The sequence below is a fragment of the Notechis scutatus genome, chromosome 2, assembly GCF_049901735.1.
Source record: "Notechis scutatus isolate UNSWTSFEM ecotype Mainland chromosome 2, rNotScu1.2, whole genome shotgun sequence".
In the NCBI taxonomy this organism is placed as follows: Eukaryota; Metazoa; Chordata; class Lepidosauria; order Squamata; family Elapidae; genus Notechis; species Notechis scutatus.
The window spans coordinates 54232473-54253657 of NC_142010.1; the positions used below are offsets into that span (position 1 = coordinate 54232473).

Genomic DNA, 21185 nt, shown 5'->3' on the forward strand with positions numbered 1-21185 from the left:
TAATAAGTATAAGTGTATACATAGTTGTGAATACATGAAATGGGTACATACAAGAAAAATTTAAAAATAAAATAAAAGAAACAATAGGACAGGGATGGTAGGCATGTTGGTGTGCTTATGCACGCCCCCTACAGACCTCTTAGGAAAGGAGTGAGGTCAATAGTAGACAGTCTAAGGTTAAAGTTTTTGGGGTTTGGGGAAAAAACTACAGAGTCAGGTAGAGTATTCCAGACATTGACCAATCTGTTGCTGAAGTTGTATTTCCTGCAATCAAGTTTGGTGCAATTAACTTTGAGTTTGTATCTATTGTTTGCTCTTGTGTTGTTATGGTTGAAGCTGAAGTATTCATTGAAAGGTAGGGCATTGCAATGTATGATTTTATATACTATACTTAGATCGGACCGAAAGCGTAGTTCAAGATTTTCTAGTTTTAGAATTTCAAGTCTGGTGGCATAAGGTATTCTGCAACGCGTAGAGGAGTGGAGAACTCTTCTTGTGAAATATCTCTGGACTTTCTCAACTGTGCTAATGTCAGATATGTAATGTGGGTTCCAGACTGATGAGCTGTATTCGAGTATTGGTCTAGCAAATGTTTTGTATGCTCTAGTTATTAGTGTATTATTACCAGAGAAAAAGCTACGTAAGATTAGGTTAACAACTCTTAATGCCTTTTTGGCCATGTAGTTACAGTGGGCTCTAGCACTTACATCATTAGAGATGATTACTCCAAGGTCCTTGATAGAGTTTGGATCATCAACAAGGTCTTGACTATTCAGCTTGTATTTTATTTTCTGATTTTTTTTTGCCAATATGTAGGACAGAGCATTTATTTGTTGAGATTTGAAGTTGCCCTTTGTTTGACCATTCTGATACATAATCAAGGTCTTTTTAAAGGGTAGCAGTATTGTCTGTGGTGTTGAATAGCTTTACATCATCAGCGAAGAGAACGCAGTTGCCCTTGATATGATCACAGAGGTCATTTATGTAGAGTATGGGTCCTAGAACACTGCCTTGGGGCACACCACTGTTGACAGGTACAGAATTTGATAGGACGCTCCCAATTTTGACCATTTGTTGTCTGTTTGAGAGGAATGCTTCTATCCAGTTATGCAGGTGTCCAGAGATACCATAAGATTTTAGTTTTAGGAGTAGTTTGTTGTGTACCACTGAATCAAAGGCTTTACAGAAGTCTATATAGATTGCGTATATTGCTTTGCCCTGATCGAGTTGTGTAGTCCATTTGTTTTTGCAGTATAAGAGTTGCAGATTGCATGATAGTTTTTTCCTGAAACCAAATTGTTTATTAGAGAGTAGGTTGTTTGTTTCTAAGTGGAGGCTGATGGATTGGTTAATAATTGATTCCATGACTTTACAGGTGATGCAGCATAAAGAGATTGGTCTGTAATTTTCAACTAGGCTGGGGTCTCCCTTTTTGAAGATGGGGAAGACCGTGGCTTGTGGCCATAGTTTTGGCAAGGAGCTGATCCTGAAAGATTTTTCAAAGAATATGCTTCGAGGTTCGGCTATGGCAGTGGAAAGCTTTTTTAAGAAGTAGGCACATATTCCATCCAGTCCAATAGATAGAGATGGTTTTAGATTGCGTAGTGCTTTTTCAACATTGTCTTCTGTAAAATCGATATGTATTAGATCATTGTAGTTATCTGTTGTTCGACTAGGAAATACTGGGCATGATCCATTGCTGTTTACAAATACTGAGCCAAAGAATGTGTTAAAGAGGTTGGCTTTAATAGTGTCGTCGTTGCAATCTCCCACCTTCAGGGGTGGGATAGACCTTGAGTCTTTTAGTTTGTTGTTTACAAAATTGTAGAAAGCGCAGGTGGAATTGGTGCATAGAAGGTTTTCCACTTGTTTAATGTGATAATTGGTGCATTCAGTCTTTATCTGGTGGCATAAATTTTTGTATCGGCATTTGAAGTTGGCAACGTGACCAGATTTGTTTTTCTGCCAAAGTGATCTCTTTTTGGATTGAAGCTTCTTTATTGTTATGGGTAATCTGGTTTTTCTGGGTTTTGGAGTTGTTAATGAACATATAGTTTGATGACTCTTTTCACTTCAAGTAAAAATATGTTGTAATGGTCTTCAACAGTATTGCATCCAGTGAATAGAAATTGCCAATCAAGGGATGAGAGATCGTTGTTTATAAGATCATAGTTGCCTTTTTTGAAGTTATAATTGGGGATTCCGTCATTGTGATGATTTTTGTGTGGATGTATGTTGAGACAAAAGTCAATCATGTTGTGGTCACTGTTGGAAAAGGGTTCTTTAATTTGTATTCCATAAATTGAATTCAAACTATTGCAGAAGATGAGATCGAGGCAGTTGTTAAGTCTAGTGTTGTTGGTTACTAGTTGTTCCAGTCCCAGATTTGTTACTGCATTGTAGAAGGTTGCATGTGTGAGTTCAGTTGTACATTCGTTAAGGGTCCAGTTAATTTGAGGTAGATTGAAGTCACCAAGAAAGATAAAAGCGTGTGGTCAGGATGCTGCCCATGTTAGTAGTATATTTAGCTTGTTTACATGTTCGATGTCATAATCAGGGGCTCTGTAACATAGTAAGGACCAAAATGTGATATTTAAGGACAGTTCACAGACGATGGTCTCAGGAATAGCAAGCTCCTGGGTAATTTGGATGTTTTTTAGTTGTAGGGACTTTTTATAGAAGATAGCAACACCACCTCCTCTACGGATTTCACGATCTGATTGGTAAACATGATAGTCTCTTACTGTGGTAATGGGGTCAGGGAGAGATGTGTTGAGCCATGTTTCACAGACAAATATAATGTCAAATTTAGCCGTATTTAGTAAGTGGAGAAATTCAGGTATTTTATTTACAAGGGTTCTTGCATTGAGTAGCTTGCATTTAAGGCCAGTTGTGGTTGGAATAGAGATAGTTAGGGGCATGCGTGCCTAGTTTTGAGTGATGTTGGATTGGATGGGGTGGAGTTGGATGCGGAGTTGTGGGTTGTGTGACTTTCTTTTGATGCAATCAGCTCTAGTCAATGTATAGGTCCTTTTCTCCATTGTTTAGACGGTTTTTGAGTTCTGCACAGAGTTCAGAGGAGTGGATTCTTTGCAGTATGGATAAGTCTGGTCTTGAGCGAAGTTTTTTGTGATTGGGATTGGTTTTTGTAATTGCATTTATTGTATGAATGAATATGCGTTTGCTGGACTCATTTTTGCATACAACTCTACAAAATCTGTGTATTTGCACCCAGGGCCATCTCTGGTTATTTCAGTGATATCTTCAGGAGAGATGTTTGTTGTATTTGAGTTGCTTATGATATCATGGACTTTGGTGATGTCATCGGATTCGTTGGTGTCTTCGAGACCAAATAAGATGGCATTTGGACATTTCTGTTCACGTTCCATGGTGTCTCTGATGAGTAAGAAGATATTATTTGTGGAATTATTTGAAGGGATAGTAATTGTTTGTGGCTGTGGTTTGGTGGTTATTTTTGGTTGTAGTTGTGATTGTAGCTGAGGTAGTGGTTGTGGTCATTGTGGGATTTGATTTTGTGCTGATAGGTACTCACTTATCTGTGCTGTATTATTTTTTCAAGAGAAATTAGGCTTGCTTGTATAGTTGTTTCAAAACGTGTTGCTAAGTGTTCTTCTATTGAGTGAATGAGTGATTCTATGCTTTCAACTCTGTTAGGTAGGGTACTCAGTTTGTTTAGCTTAGGAGAACATGATGGACATAGATAAAAGAGTGTATCTGAATTTTTAACCATATCAGCTAGACTGTTGTTTGCGTTTAAGCAGGCAGGGTGGGCTAGATTATCGCATAGGCAGCATTTGATGTAAATTTCACTTTAATTGATGGTCTTGTCTGGGTTTGAGACCCCAGTGCCTCACAATGGGGTGGGCTTCCATTACTCCTTACTTAGCCAGCTCAAAAACAAAAAAATACAAGTAGATTAATAAGTACAACCTTGGGATGCATCTTTATAGCGGGCAAGTTCAAAAGGTTGCTATGATTATATATAGATGGCAAATGAATGAATACATATATATGATAGATAATAGATTTAGAACAGGGGTGTTAAATTGGCAGCCTGCAGGCCAGATGCGTCATGCTCAGGCCATGTCCACCCCAGCTCCATGAAGGGAAAAACATCATGATACATCATGTGATGGCAACATGATGCAGCAAGTTTGACACCCTTGATATAGAATATGGTCAACAAAACAGCATGAAGTTGACCTAATTTAGAAGAAATCTTTATCACTTTTCCTACTGAAGAATGCTTGAAGAACAGCATTTTCATCACCTAATATGTGCATTATTTTTACCAGTGCCTTACACTGTTTTCTGAAGAGTTACTTGAACAGGTGAACAAGAATAGAGCATTTAACCATTTCCACAGAGAAAAGATATGTTACCTGTTTTTAATGAGAAGAGGCAAGATGATGTTGTATGGCAAACATTCCAGAAAGAGAGTATTCATATCTTAGAAAGACTTGATACCATCCTGGGAAATTATTCAACATCTGACTCCATTTGTAATCCAGGCAGGAGATTTAGAATAGAAAAATTACCATCTGCCTGAGAAAAAAATTCAGTAGAATCCATGATCATTAATATTGAACACAGTAATTCCTTTATCTAAAGGTGTTCAACAGATTTATCCTGAAAAAGCAGGCATTTTCAAGCCATCTTTCTTTCTTCTTTCCTTTCCTTTTTAAATCAAGTAATCTCTTATCGGAAAATTCTTTGTTCTCAAAACCACACTAACTTAATTCTGCCCTCTAAGACTATTCCGGCAGTTTCTATTTTATGTTACACACATAAAAATAAAATCCTTACAAAAGGAAAAAAGAAAAAGTAAGGTAATTGTAAATGTGGAAGTAAATTTTCTGTTATATTAGGGTAGTTTGGAACAGTATTTATTCTAAATAAATACATTCCAAATACATTCTAAATGGTTAAATAAAATTCTGGAACTACATGCAATGAAGCTCATAAAATTGCACTTGGAGCAGAAAATTGTTGGCATCTTGAGAAGAATGAGGCATGTTTCCTATCAGGCAAAGTCTCTTTAGATTCAGATTTTAAATAAAAGTATACTCTTTAGGGCTGTACCATCATTGCTGCCTCTGCTCAGTCCCTCATTTGTTCTCTCCCATCTTTAGACACAGAGGAAACATTTGGAGTTAAAGGATATGTGTGAGAGGGAGGTAAAATTCAGCTGGAACAGGAAGCCAGGTAGTCACAAAAAAAGATGCTAAGACCCTAGAAAGAGTACAGGGGTCTAGATGCTAACTTGTAGAATGAAGGGCTAAGGGAACTGGGTATGTTTAGTCTAACAAAGAGAAGGTGACATGATAGCCATCTTCCAATATTTGGAATGGCTGTCACAGGAACGGGTGGGGGGGGGGAGATGATTTATTTTCCAAAGTATCTGAAGAGCATGGGTGGAAGCTTGTCGGGGAGGACCCAACCTAGAATTAAGGAAACATTTCTTAACAGTAAGAACAATTAATCAATAGAAGAGCGTACCTCCCAGAGTCGTGAATGCTCCATTGCTGGAGATTTTCAAGAAAATATTGGACAACCACCTGTCTGTAATGGAATAAGGACTCCTGCCTTGGATAGTGGGTTGGACTAGAAGACTAGAAGACCTTCAAGGTTCAAGACCCTTGAAGGTCTTCTAGTCTAGCTCGATGATTCTATTTCTATTTCTATATTTGCCTCAATAAATTGTCCCTTTTGGTCATCACTATATTTCTGTGCTATACAAAACTAAAATGATTCATTAAAATAGTTAATGATGTATTTATTTAAATAGCCATGTTAAGTAAAAAAAAAAGTCCTCCTCAGAAATAAGACCAATGGAAAATCATAATACTGATAGCATAGGTATAGTTAGCAATGTGTTTTCTGAGTTATGAACTTATTTTCTTGTTATTGCAACTCTCTTCAAGCCATGTTTCACTACGTTTTTGGATTTGTGCTTTTGAAATTATCAACACTTGATTGATCATGGAACCTGCCCTTGCAGGAAAAATTCTAGGAAGGAAAATAGTTGTTGCGTATATTTCATTCCGTTGTCTTTGAGAATGTGAACTTTCATCACTAAAGATTAATAAATCTTCAACTGCACTGAGGTAACTAATTGTTTCTTCTTTTATTCCAATGCTAAAACTTCAATCTATTTCCTACTGTCTGGCTGGCAGGATGATGAGGAAGGCATATGGGCATAACCGGTTCCTATAAACCAAAGTTCCAGTTTTGTTTTGAAGGGTGAGATACTATTTTATTTTATATTTGGATGCAATTCTTGATTATTGTAATTTCTAACTGTGGTAATAGTGAATGAGAAACACGAGATAGTGATTTCCACTAATCAATTTTCGATTACGATTAAAGGATGGCAATCTTCCCATTGTTACATATCCTATGCAATTTAGAGAGTTGAAAAATATTATGGTGATGTTCAGTTACATGAACCTACCTGGACTTGATTGAGCTAAAAGCTAGACAGGAGTGGATATGGTTAATACTTGGATAAGAGACCACCAGAAAGTTCTAGGGGTTAAAAGAAGGTAACTGCAAAATACATCTATATTGTTGGCAAGAAAGCCACATGGATTACATGAAGTTGTAACCCTAACCTAATCATGACTACAAGAATCAACCAAGAGTCAGCCTTGGCTCAAGGAATGTTCTGAGAAGTAATCTACAAGGCTAGGATGGAAAATGTGGGTTTTGTCTGTGTTAGGGTATAACTGCTATTCTTTCCCGTTAGAAATTTTTCACTTAGTTCTTTATGTGTAATGGTGCATTCAGGATACATTCCAGTATTTTAATTCTATCAGGCATTAAAAAATGCCAGTAGTTCTAAAAAAATGTATGGATAGGTAACATTAAACAAAATACTACTCATCTTTGGACTAATGACAAGTAAGAAGTAATATAGAAAATAACACCAATGTCTGTTGTAGGAAATACAGAAAAATCCTGTGAATATTTGTGTATAAAAAATTGACTCAGAACTTTTATGCAGCCAGAAAGCAAAATTATTTCTGGTACAGCCACAAGATAGTTTCAACAAAATGATTATTGAATAATTATCAAGGTATTATGAGATTTGCATTGTTACACCCACCTTATATGTTATTAATTTGTGATTATTTTCCATATCCTCTGCCAAACAATGCATTTCAGAAGAGACATATTTTGTTCATGTGACTGTCTACTAAAAATTCAGAATTTGTTTTTATATCATACTGATGATAAAGATAAAACTCTTCTTTCTCAAGGATTACAAGATATTATTAAGAATTTCTTTTCCATGTTGCAGTTCTAAACTGTTACGTATGTTAACATATATATGCTGTTTTCATCTGCTGAGTATTCAGGACAGCTAGCCAATTCTAAAAAGAAAAACACAATATAAGTTTGTGAAAAGCATGAATTAAAATTAATATTACAAATGACACTAAAGGAATTTAACAATTAAGGTGTGCATGTACAGATTTTCTCAATACTAAGAGAGTAAGGATCAGCATCTACCTCTGCATGCATAGACAGAAACACATTTTAATTTTGATTACCTTTATAACATATTTAGGCAAAACTGCCAGTAGTTTTGCTAGTAGTTTCTAATGTAATTTATACTATATGGTTTATTCCAGAACTTCTCTTCCTCTTCCTCCTCCTCCTCCCCAGCATTCCTTGTCCAATTCTTCTGATCAAAATGTGTTTCCCCCAACCAGCTAACAATATAAGACATTTTTCAATGTAAGACATTTTCATAGGTCATTGGCAGCTTGATGAATTGAATTCTTTTCTGTCCACAACATAGGCTAAAGTGCATTTATTGCTAAAGTATAAATTAAGTAGCCTATGTCCTCAAAGTTATTTTTATTACTATTGGACATAGTCCCAGCTATCTGTAATTTATTACATGCCATGACTGGATATACATATACGTTAGTGGCCATTGTTCATATTTCAGGTGAAATCAATATTTTAAGATTTGGCTTTAAATGTAACACAGACTTTAAATCTGCATTTGCTTTATTTCAGGATTTTTTTTTTGTTTAATTTCCCAAACAAGCCCTATTCCTTTTTGGTTCTTTAGCACAGTAGTTTTCCATCTGAGTGCTAATGAGCACTGGCTCAACTTAGCTTCCAGGCCCATTGGATGTGAAAGTGTTAAACATCAGTGAGCCTCATACTGGATTAATTTTAATAATATATTTTAGATCCACTGATTTTTTTCTCATTTTAATATACGAGGACTTAAAATACAAAATAGAATACAGGTAAAATCTTTGACTTATGCCCAAAATTTATGTTGCTAAGCAAGATATTTGTTAAGTGAATTTTGTCCCATTTTATGACCTTTCATGTCACAATTGTTAAGTGAATCACTGCAGTTGTTAAGTTTGTAACACAGTTATTCAGTGAACCTGGCTTTCCCATTGACTTTATTTGCCAGAAGGTCACAAAAAATGATCTCGTGACCTTGGAATACCGCAACTGTCATAAATATGAGTCAATTGCCAAGCATCTGAATTTTGATCATGTGACCATGGGAATGCTGTAATGGTTGTAAGTGTGACAAACAGTCATAAGTCACTTTTTTCAGTGCTGCTGTAACTTCGAATGGTCATTAAATAAAGTGTTTAAGTTGAAGACTACCTGTTTTAACAAAACACACTTTTAATAGAATGCTAAAGGCAAAACAAATAGTAGCTTCCACAGAAATGACCCTTCAGAATTGGCAATATCCCATCTCTTATTTTTTTTCTCCTGGGATGTTGTTCTTTTTTTAATTAGGTATGTTTTTCATTCAGTGCTTTGATTTATTCAGTTCCCAGGAAACTGTGATTGTTGAATTGTCTAGATGATAGGTACACAGATAGACAAAGAAATTCAGTTTTAGTCGGTTTTTAAACCTAAGCCTTTAAAACTATTTTTATATAGGAAACATTTTCTAATAGTAGTCATAAAATGTTGATTGACTAGACACTGAGGTATAATGCTAAAAGAAATGTGACATGAGAACTGAACTGAATCTTATTTTATGAAAGTGAAAACTGGCATGATAGAGTTGATAGATTGCTGCATGTGATATGTATCTCTGTTCAAATATTTCCCAAACTAATGAATAAGAACCTACAATACAGAAGTATCTTTTTGATCAGAAACATACACCAAAGGCAATCAAGAACCCAACTTTCAAGTCTTGCCCAAAATCTATTTTTTTGGTATAGATGACTATACCTAACTTCATTTACTTTTTCATATCTGCCCTAAAAATCCCTCAAAATAAATTTTAACTTTGTTCAAGGCCAAAGAGCAAATTGAGTTTTGACACAAACCCGTTGCTGAGGCAGTAGGAGAAGATGATAGCTAGATGATATATGATAGATAAACAGATGGTTAGACAGATAGGTAGATTAGATAGATAGATAGATAGATAGATAGATAGATAGATAGATAGATAGATAGATAGATGGATGGATGGATGGATGGATGGATGGATGGATGGATGGATGGATGGATGGATGGATGGATGGATGGATGGATGGATGATAGATAGATAGATAGATAGATAGATAGATAGATAGATAGATAGGCAGATAGGCAGATAGGCAGATAGGCAGATAGGCAGATAGGCAGATAGGCAGATAAGCAGATAGATAGGCAGGCAGACAGGCAAACAAGACAGTAGAGAAACATAATGGCATTTTTCTGTCAAAGTTCAAAGAGCAAGGCCTGTTTCTTTGAAGTAAATTTCTAATAGTGAATTTTGATGGAAACAGGTGTGCATCAACAGTATGTATGTGTTTGTGTGTGTGTGTGTGTGTGTGTGTGTGTGTGTGTGTGGTGTTCCTTTCTGGATCTCATCCTATACTGAGTATTAAATTGAACAGATGGTTTCAGCTTCTAAAATGTGAAATCTCTCAGAGGATTCATGAATATATTGGACATGATCTTCCACAGACTTCTCCAATCCAATGAATAGAACGAGACTCTGAGAAACAAATGTGTCTTGTGTATAATTAAATTCAGTTCATATTATTTGAATGACAGAATTTTTTTTATCTGACTGCAGGGATAAGTTTACATTAAAAAGAGTAATGGGAAAGAAAGAAAAACAATAGATTTTTACTATTCCCCTACCCACTCACATTACTGCATTAAATAATGGAACATTTACTTCTAAAATACAGTAATTTAACCTCAAAGAAAATGTAGCTCAAATAAGTTATACTTCTTTTTCCTACCAGATTGAGGCTATAGAGTGTTATTCAATAACAGTTATCCATTTAGGTTTGCTGAAACATTTGGTTCTGAGTTCAGAAAATTGAATATTGTAATAGTATATTGTATAAGTATTGTATAATTAGTTAATTATTATTTAAGACAATATCTGAGTCCAGCCAATTATAATTCAGAAATCCATCAATAGTTTAATGAAAGATGGATTAACATAAAGTGTGGACTCTATCATTTCATCTTCAGAAGAAGGAGTCAAGCAATTCTCCAAAGCACCTGAAGGCAGGACAAGAAACAATGAGTGGAAACTAATCAAGGAGAAAGCCAATTTAGGACTAAGAAGAAATTTCCTGACAGTTAGAGCAATTAATCAGTGGAACAACTTGCCTCCAGAAACTGTGAGTGATCCAGCACTGGAAATTTTTAAAAAGATGTTGGATAACCAACAACACAACTGAAGTGGTATATAGGGTTTCCTGCCTATGCAGGGAGTTAGACTAGAAGACCTCCAAGATCCCTTCCAACTCTCTTATTTTATTCTATTCTATCTTCATCTAGTTCAGAAAGGAATTTAAAACAAAGGGAAAGAAGCTGAAATGGAATTGTTAGACTATCATTATAAAAAGGGAATTTCCATATAAAATAACATTTTCTTGATTCTTGGCTGTTTGTTGCTACATCGCAAAACTCCATTATACCCTTCCTTTTTCAAACTTTCAATAAACTTTCCACATGGAAATCATACAGATAAATGGTCTGTTCTTGACTCTTCAGTCTGGTCTAGAGCCTGACCTTTTAAGTTTCTTTTAACAAGACAAGAGGTTTATCTTGATGGATAAAAGAAAATCTAGCTGAATGCTGCAGAATCAGATGATGACATATTCCTCAAACAGCATCTTTCTCAAGGTTGAATTCAATAAGAGTTGGATGAAAAGAGGAAAAATACAGTCTTCTATTTCCATCCATTATTTCTTGTTAGCTGTTTTATAATTTTGTCTGCTTCTTCTTCATGTCTAGATGAAACTTTAAACTGGCAGAATGAAGTCGCCTTCTTGGCTTTGTCATTGGCCAAAATTAAGTCATGAGTGATACATATTTCTGGTAGTAGCTGACATACAAGCAGATGGCCAGCAGCTACATGGTATTGGTTTCCTATGTGGTCTTATCTTGAAGGGATGACATTTCTTGAGTCTTCATAGAAGATTCTAAGACCCAATGTACATTTCTGTAAACGGCTTTGCAGGTATTATAAATAATTGAAAATCAGTGCAAGCTCTCTGTGGGGCCAGCTGTGAAAGCTTATTTGTTCTGTAATGCCAAACCACTGGTTAATCTGATATGGAAAACTCTAGACTCTCCCTCTCTGTATGACTTGTTTTCTACTTTCAATAGAACAGTGGCATCAATTGCCTGGTTCAAATGAAACAGCAGTCATTGAGTTTACACAGAGCACTAAACCTACTCAGGCTTACTGAGTAAATCACAATTCTCACACAACATGCTAGGTCAAAACTGAGCAGAATACGTTTACTAGTCTGTATTAGGCTGTGCAAATGTTTTCAAAGAGATATGAGGCGGTGTAGAAATTGTCCAGATTTGCCCAGCTGTTTATTGAAACTGATGCTGGTTCTGTCCCTGTGCCAATGTGGCTTCTGACACATTGTAACATTGATCTGGAAAAGACATGACTGCTTTAACAATTGAAAAAGAGGTGCTTTGATATCACCCTTTCAAGGGATTTTCACAGTCCTAGTACGTATCAAGCAGGACCAAATTGGCGTGTTAAAATCCCTATCTTTTAAATAATTCCCTCAGAGTTTAGGGTAAAGGGAAATTCTAGTTAGTTTAAATCCAGATGTGCTTCTAAGTTTGAACTGAAAGGGGAATTTCTCTTCCTTAACAGTGCATAAGGGCAATAGGCAATCATTCTTTTTTATGGAATAAGTTGAAAAGAAGTACTTGAGGGGATTTGGAGATTGGAGTTAAACTTTTATTTCTAACTTAAATACTTGAGTTATTAAGAATCAGACTTTGTTATATCTGTTTTGCATTGCCCTGCCATTCCTTTAACATAACCAAGGCAAGTAAGTAAGAAGCTAGTAAGATGCCAGCTTCCTACCCAGATGAATTCATTTTTTTTCAGTCACTAGAACTCAGTAGTAACTCAGTAGTAACCTACAACATCTTCTACTATCTTCTAGTTATGGTTGTAAGGTTGCAAAGTTTGTCTTTGTTAATGTTACATTAGCACAACAATGATTGGATTGCTTTGAAAGGTGCAGGCATCCTGCTTCCAATTGGATTTAGAAATGAACTTAAAATTATATCTGCTCACTGTGGCTGATGCTGACTGCAATTGTATTTTTTTTCAATGAATAAAACTCTGGAATGCCTCCTGGATAACTGTAATTGCTTGTTCATTGGTTTATTAAATTTCTACACTGCTTGTCTCACCAAAGTGACTTTGGGTGGTTTACAACAAAGTGCAATGGTGCCAGGGAGATTTTTAAAGCAGCCTCTGCAACTCCATTTCACCTCAATATTAACAACACTGAGATAATTTGGCATGGTTATATTACAGTTACTCTGATTTTCTTTAGAGAGTATATAACTGTTGCTAATAGGGGTGGAGAATTATAGCCACAGCACGAATTGCCAACTTGCCTTTCACACATTTCACATTTCAGAAGACTTTTAATTATTTCCAGATTCACCAGTAACTTATAAGCCTGTTTTGGTAATTCTGTAATTTTGTATTGTTTTGGCCCTTTGCAATATAGAGAACTAATTCTATTGTGTTTACTTCTTGGAACATGCATGTTCTTCAAAATTGTAAAACAGATGGCAAATATTCTTACTATTACTCTTCTCTTATAAGAACTGCCTCTTTTTAACTGAAGGTTAAAGGATCAAAATTAACAGGGTTAAATTCTAAGCTCAGCCATGTATAAACTCTTTTGTTATTTATTTGCTTAGTTTGATATTCAGCTAAGGAAGATAGCAGCATGGGGACATCTCCAGCTATGTCATGAATCTCTGGACATGTTGGAATTAAGTGCTGCATTTGGTGTACCTTGTTTTGCTTTGTTTTTCATTCACCTTGAACTCTGATGTGATTGCATGTCTGAGAACAATGCTCTTTACAAACTCCTGCCATGAAAATCTTTGTGATTACAAAGGGTGTTTCCCATTTGCCATATGTTGTTTGCTGCCGGCACATACGCTGCACAAATGCTGTTTCAGAGGTGACTGGTTTTGCTTTTGAAGTAGAGCACAATGTTTAAAACTGCATGTAGACTATACATCTGAAGGAGCTGTTTGGATAAGGAGGATACATTTTATAATGCTTCCACCAGTTTGGCCTCTTAAATTATATGGTGTGGCGTATTCAGTTTGGAATGGTGTTTTGAGATGTAATCCATTTGAGTTTTGTGTTCAGACTGGATAATGCTTCCCATCTCTCCGGATTGTAATGCATATACAGTAAATGACCTTCCCATGGAAAAGAAATTAAAACAGGTTATAGTTTCACTAAGGAGAATTTTATGTTGTAAATTGGAGACAAAAGCAAAGACGAATCACTAAATTTGCTTCTTATGCGGCTCTAATATTTTTTTCTTTCTTTTTTCTTCTAGTAGCAAAACTATGATTTCTATTTCCTATGTCTATCTCAACCTGGTTCGGATTATTCTAGAGAAAAATAAGGAAAAAAAAGTTCATTATTGCCAAGAACTTGTTTTCAATTTTTTGCTGGCCACTGAGTCACAATATCCTAGGACTTTAGATCTTTCTTTTAGCCAGGCATAGTGGCTTCTGGTGATGCGTCATCTTATTTTTTTTCTTTATTCAAATTCATTAGAGCCACCTAACTCCAATGGACACTTAAGCTGTCAGTGGTTGGTTATCCAAGAGGATCATATTGGGTCTGCATGCTGGGAGCCAGTCAGAGCAAATGATTTTATTTATTCATTTATTATATTTGAATTCAGTCAACAATGCCAAACATATATCAGACAAGTTGCCCCATCCATCCAAAGCAAAAGCACTTAAACTTATACAGTATACTGCTGCATGGTGCTTTATACAGGACTCTCTACATAGTTTACAGAGTCAGTCTATTGCCCCCAACAATCTGGATCCTCATTTTGCTGATCTCAGAAGGATGGAAGGCTGAGTCAATCTTGAGCCAGTCAGGATCAAACACCTGGCTGTGTGCAAAGTTAGCCAAAAAATGTTGCATTCTAACCACTGCACCACCATGGCTTCTAAGCCACCCAAGTCCAGAGTCTGGACTTTAAGGCCCTCAAAAATGCAAAGGATGGGAGTCACTAAAATCTCAGGAGCAATCTCATTCCAGAAGGCTACAGAAAGGACATTATTAGGAATCCTGAAAGTTGATATTCCTTAATCAATAACCTGGAGCATACCAATATGTCAGATCAAAGCTAGACACAAGATAGGCAGTTCCTCACATAGCCAGGCCTTATACTATTTAGGGCTTTAAAAGTACTAACAAGTCCTTTGAAATACACCTGGAAGCAAATTGGCAATCAGTACAACACATGAAACAGTAATATCACATGGACATACAAAGGCATATCATAGAGAGTACAATGGGATCCAATAAATTGGATAGATAATAGATAGATAGATAGATAGATAGATAGATAGATAGATAGATAGATAGATAGATAGATAGACCGAACGAGCAAGCAAGAGAGCTGCTTCCTCAGTTTCATTCTGGACCAGTTGAAACTTCCACATGGTTTTCAATGGCAATCTGTTTCTTCACAATCTCAGTTTTTCCTTCTCTTCTTTTTTCTATTCTATGACAGGTTCTGATTCATAGGGGTTGGGCAGAAGTTCTACACCAGCATAACTGCCTGGAATCTACAGTTGCCCCATCTTTTAGTAACAGTAAAAATTCACATCTCACCATTCTCCAGGTATCAGCTGCATTCCTACCAGGGCTGGCAGGAACACATCCAACCATGGGACTGTCCAATAGAAGAATTCAGTTGAAATTGAAATCATATTTTCCTAATTGAAGTTGACATGGAATTATTTCCTTATTTGTTCTACATATTTTCCACTCCTTGAATTATTTAAAATTATACCCTTTCCAAATGTCAGAATCAGGGGTAGGCTTCAAATTTTTTAGCAAGGGGCTCTCTTCCCTAATGACTGGCTGGGTGGACATGGCTGGGTGGGTTGGGCGGGCATGGCCAACTCAACACCACTTCTTTGCCTTAATTACCTAAAAAGGATATATACCCAAAAGTTGTTTATTATTTCATGTATTTAATACTTAACTAAAAGACTGGGTGAAACCAGGCTTAATAGCAGTGACTGTGAGAGGGATCTTGGAGTCTTGGTGGAGTTTCTGATGAGTTATGTGATTCTTATTATTTTGGGAATTATTCCCATAGGAGGCTAGGGGCTATCTTATCTGATTTTCTCAATCACTCTCCCTTACAAGCACTGAGTGGATTGTTTATCTAGCTTACAACACTTTTACAAGGTGTGAAATGCTGTTGGCTGAACACCCAGAAGTTCAATTAAGCCTATTAAGCCTTGCTGCCTGTCTTCCTGAGGTTATTGGGGGCTCTCTGAGCCCCACAGACTTAGCTAGGGGTTCTCCTGTGCCCCTGTGAGCCCCCAGCAGCCCACCACTGGTCAGAATACCCCATCATTCATTAAAAACAAACTAGAAAATAAACCTATAGCTTATTGATTTTCATTTTATTGATATTAGATTTTATATTCATTCAAGACTCCCAACCAATCAGGATGAAGAAAAAACCATTCTGGCACAGCAATAGGCTGCCCCAAATTTAAATCTGAAACCACTGTAAAAGTCTGACTCACAGACGGACACAATACAGAAGCCTGATGATGGCAGATGAGATTCTGCTGAAACGTTGCTACAACTTTAAAAGCACAACTATAATGATGTGGGAAAATACCCGAACAAAGCTGAAGGCCATATATATATTGGAAGTATCTAGGCAACGTTTTGATGAAGTCTCATTCATCATCTTCAGGCTTCTGTCTTCAGCTCTGTGCTTCTCAGAGTGATGTGAGCTTGCAGCTGCTTCTTCCTTTTAACTGCTAGTGGGGGTGTGACTTGATTGGGTGGGGGCCTGGCTGTGTTCTGATTGGGTGGGGGTGTGTTCTCATTGGTTGGGGGTTTGGCTGTGTTCTGATTGGTTGGGGGTTGGCCATGTTCTGATTGGCTGGAGGTGTGTTCTGTTCAGGTGGGGGCTTGGTTGTGCTCAGGTTGGTCTTAGTTACTGGGGGATTTGAGCTGGTGAGCTGTGATCTTGCTGTTTGGCTTTGAGTTCGTGGTCGTGCTGCATCTTCATGGTGGGGGTCAGTTCGCTTCATATATGGCTCAGAGGGGTTTGAAGTGGGTAGTGATGCAGCTGCAGTGCGGCTTCTGGTCTGTGGTCGTGTCTCATCTTCTGTGTGGGTGTGAGTCTGCTTTTTACGTGGAAGTGTGGTGGTGGCATCTTGTGTGGCCCTCGTGGGTGTGGGTCTGGTGTCATTCATCATGTTAGGTACTCGTCTGTTCATGAGGGCGGGTTTCCAAATGGCTGGTAAGCGGGAGGTGTCATCTCTTTTATTCATGCTGTGTGGGCGTTTTTCTATCTCTATGGCTTCTCTGATTATTCTGTTGTTGAAGTGTTCAGTTTTGGTGATAGTTCTGGTATTTTTAAAGTCAATCTCATGTCCTGTGGCTTTGAGGTGTTGGACCAGGGAAGAGGTCGGTTCTTCTTTTTTGATTGAGTTCTTATGTTCTTCAACGCGTGCACTTATTCTTCTGTTAGTTTGTCCAATGTATGTGTTGGGGCAGGCGGTGCAAGGGATTTTGTATACTCCTTGGTTTTCTAACTCGATTTTGTCTTTAGGGTTTCTTAGGATGGTGGATATTTTTCTGTTTGTGCAGAATGCTGTTTTAATGTTGTGTTTTTGGAGGATCTTGCTGATTTTGTCTGTAGTGCCTTTTATATATGGGAGGAGGGCTTTGCCGTTCTCTTGTTCTCTGTCTTGGATTTTGGTTGGGGTTTCTTTTTGGATTAGGTGGGTAATCTTCTTTCTTTGGAATCCATTGGCTGTTAGTACGTTGGTGAGAGTGTTTAGTTCAGTTTTTAGGTGTTGTTCATCAGCTAAGCATTTTGTTCTGGAGATGAGTGTCTCAGCTACGGAATTGATCTGTGCTGGGTGGTGGTGAGAGAGTGCATGTAGATAGCGGTTTGTATGTGTTTTCTTCTGGTAGATGGTGTGTCCTAGGGAGCCATTGGGTTTTTTTGTATACCAAGACATCTAGGAAGGGAAGTTGATTGTTAGCTTCTGTTTCCATGGTGAATTGTATTTTGGGGTGTAGGCTGTTGAGGTGTGTGAGGAAGTTGTTCAGTTTTTCTTTCCCGTGTGGCCAGATTATGAAGGTGTCATCTACGTATCTGAGCCAGAGTTTGGGTTTGTGATCATATTTTTCTAGAGCTTGTGTTTCAAAGTGTTCCATGTAGAGGTTTGCAATGACAGGTGAGAGGGGTGATCCCATGGGTGCTCCTTCTATTTGTTTGTATTTTTGTCCGTTGTAGGTGAAGTATGTATTGGATAGACAGTGGTTGGTCAGATCTAGGATGTGCTGGGGGCAGGGGTTGTATTTGTTTTGGATGGCTGTCAAGGCTTCTTTTATTGGCACTTGGGTGAAGAGGGATATGACATCGAAGCTCACTAGTAGGTCGCTGGGTTGTAAGTTTTGTTTCTTTATGATCTTGATGAACTGGAATGAGTTTCTTACATGTGAGTTGATGGATTCTGCATAGGGCTGTAGTTGTTTGGTGAGAAATTTGGCCTTCAGCTTTGTTCGGGTATTTTCCCACGTCATAGTAGTTGTGCTTTTAAAGTTGTAGCAACATTTCGGCAGAATCTCATCTGCCATCATCAGGCTTCTCTTTGACCCTGAAAGTATGAAGTGTGTTAGAATACTGGCCTTGGGAAATTAGGCTAAATTGGGACAAAGACTGTTTGCAACCACAGCTACAGGGAAAGCCACCTGTGCAATTCCTGGAATTAGTGTGATGCTATCAGCGAGAGGCTTGCAGGAAGGCTGTTGCCTTTGATGATAAAGTACAAAGGTGTGCAAGGATTTTAGGCATGTGTTGTTTTGTTTGATAGCTCTGTGTTCTTGATTAAGCTGTCTTGTTGGTTGTGGTTCCCAAAGAAATCTTGTAGGCTTAAGTGCACCCATGTTTACACAGGAATCTCTCTCTGGCTCTCTTTTTAAGCACAGCTCTTTTACTGCAGTGAGAGAGATTTCTGAAGTTTAGTTAAACTTTGGAAATGCCTCTTTCTTCAGGGGAAAGGTTTTCATTTTGAAAGGTATGACTCAGAATGTGGGATACGCATGCAACAGCTCTTAAAATGATGCATGGACTACAAATGGAGAATCAGACACACTGAGTTCAATAAATGTCTAAGGAAATCATCAGAGGCCACAGCCCCAGTTATATGAGACATAGGTGTCTCTAAAATTTTAAAAGAGATTTTTGCTTTAATATGAAACTACTGTATGCATATCAATTTGTACATAATATCCCACCATATGAAAAACAAAGAACAAATCTAATTGTTTTAGCCAGTGATTTGTACTATTTAAATAAATAAAGTTTATTGTTTGAAACTTTTGTTGAGTACATACTTAAGAAAAAATATGACCAAATTAGAATGAGAATTTGGAATACAAAAAAATAAACAGATCAGAGGATTCTGTGTCAACTGTTTAATTTAGTTTTCTTATATAGCATATGAGGTCTATTAAGTTATATAGAAAAGCTAGCTAGAAGGTTGTTGCTTCATTGCCTGGAGCACAAAGACTTTTTAAAGTGTTTAATTTTCAGATATTATGCAATTTTTAAATATTGATAATTTACTATTGAGATAATGCAACCTGAAAGCATTTATTATTATTACAGTTACCAATAGGCTTTGTTTTAAGTGTCTCTCTTGTACATAAAAGTTACTTTTCATGGTTTTATTTAGCTGCTGTGATCTTTTGGCACCAATTCTGAAAGTACATTTACATTCCCTGAAAATTACAAAATTTGTTTAATCAAAATTTGTTTAATAATGAAATTCTGATTGAAACTTTTTTCGGGGCAAAATGTATTTATTAATTCTGCTAGGATCTCTGACAGATGTGAGATTGCCAACATTTCTTTCCTCATTTTAAACTTATCTAGACAGTTTTTATTAGTATAGTTAATCTGTGGTTTTTGAATTTGACTGAATTTGACTGTTATTTTAGAGTTTTTCAGAGCACTTCTGTTAATTTTTCAGATAAAGCAATTTCCTACATTTCTAAATATCATTAATTCAAGATATGGTAAGCTTTAATAATGAAAAATCCTGCCACTAACATTAAGAATTGAATTTAATATTAAGGCGACAGAGATAGCCAAACATAGGATTCTTTATAAAAGAATGATTTTCCCAATTATTTTCAAAAATATTTGACAAAAAACATTGCTTAAGTAAATCATAAAAATGACTTTGATGTTTCTCTTCCAAAAGTGATGCACATAAAATTTTCTGCTACTAACTTTAAAAAATGATACCAGAAATGGCTGAAACGAACTCTATCTATATCCTACTGCCTAAAAACAATTGTTTTGGCAGCATTTCTCAGCCTAACTGCATTTAAACATTATGTTACTTTGATGTTTCCTCCTCCAATTAGAATCTCATATTCTTAGCATTTTCTAATTTGAATCCAAAATTATGTCTCTAGAGTTTAGAAATGAAACACAACATCAATCACCAATCAGTCAATCAAACAACCAATCTTTATTTGGTCATGGATCAGCAGATAAAACATAAAAATAACTAATTCAGATAAAAAGAAAAAATATATAATTATTCTAAAATATCTTTAAAAATATCCAGAACTAGAAGAACAGTACTTAGTTGTGGTCAATGAAATAAAATCAGTTATTCCAGAACGCAACTGAAGTTACTTTCCAACTCATTGCAACAACCTTCTTGCTAATACTGCAAAATGTCACTCTGGAACTGACACCGTAGTATTAGCTAGCAAAATTTCTTTCTATTGCCCTTCTTCATTGGGCACATTTCAAACTTCTTGGTACAAACTTTGTACCTTGACAGTCAATTTAGGACAAGGGTCACTGAGTAGCAAGCTAGACGTTAACAGAGGATACCATAGAATCTTCTCTTAATACTGAACAATAAGGACAATCCTATTTTTTTTTAAATCCTAAGAATCAAACTTGAGCTTGATTCATTTCATTTGATTCATTAGATGATAGAAACTGCGCTTAGTTCAATTGCACATTTAGATCTTTGAAACCGCGAACAAATATTTAGATGGCAAAGCCCAACAAAATAGCTTGAAAATGTTTCCTTCTCACATATCCAAATATTTTGTTTTGTAAGGATTTATTGAAATTTCATTAATTGCTTTATTTTTGCCATTTAGAAGCTGACACTACCAAGTAAGCATTGCTGTGAAATTCACAACTACATAGATTTTGTGTAGGTCATTAAACAATAACAACAACAAAAATTAAGTCATTGTAGGATTGTCCAGTTGGGATTTTTTTTTACCTTTTATGCAAATGAAACTTATCATTATCTAAAAGCAATTTCAGCTGGTGGAAGTCTTTGGTAGGCGTCGTCTAGAATTGTCCTTCGTGTTATAATTTTGAACTTGTTTTACATATAAACAACGTTTAGTCTATTTCTGCCTTTTTCAGTGGATGTTATGCTTAGTTTTTCATCTGTAACCACAGAAAGGATAGGAACTTGCAGAAGGAAGTCATAATTGAACAGTGTTGCTTGGCAAACTAAGAAGTAACCTTTAGAATAGATTTTAGCTGTTTAGTTTTGCAGCATCAAATTAAAAA

At 36.5% G+C, this 21185-nt stretch overlaps 1 protein-coding gene across 4 annotated transcripts in view; it reads left to right on the forward strand.

Moving 5' to 3' along the window:
• Positions 1-21185, forward strand: part of ERC2 (ELKS/RAB6-interacting/CAST family member 2) — a 664972-nt gene that overhangs the window by 498602 nt on the left and 145185 nt on the right. For all 4 annotated transcript variants that reach the window (XM_087954768.1, XM_087954770.1, XM_087954769.1 and 1 more), the window contains one exon: positions 6198-6264. In XM_087954768.1, the coding sequence (XP_087810894.1) occupies positions 6198-6224 (27 nt within the window). In that variant the 3' untranslated portion in view covers positions 6225-6264. The remainder of the gene's footprint in view (positions 1-6197; positions 6265-21185) is intronic.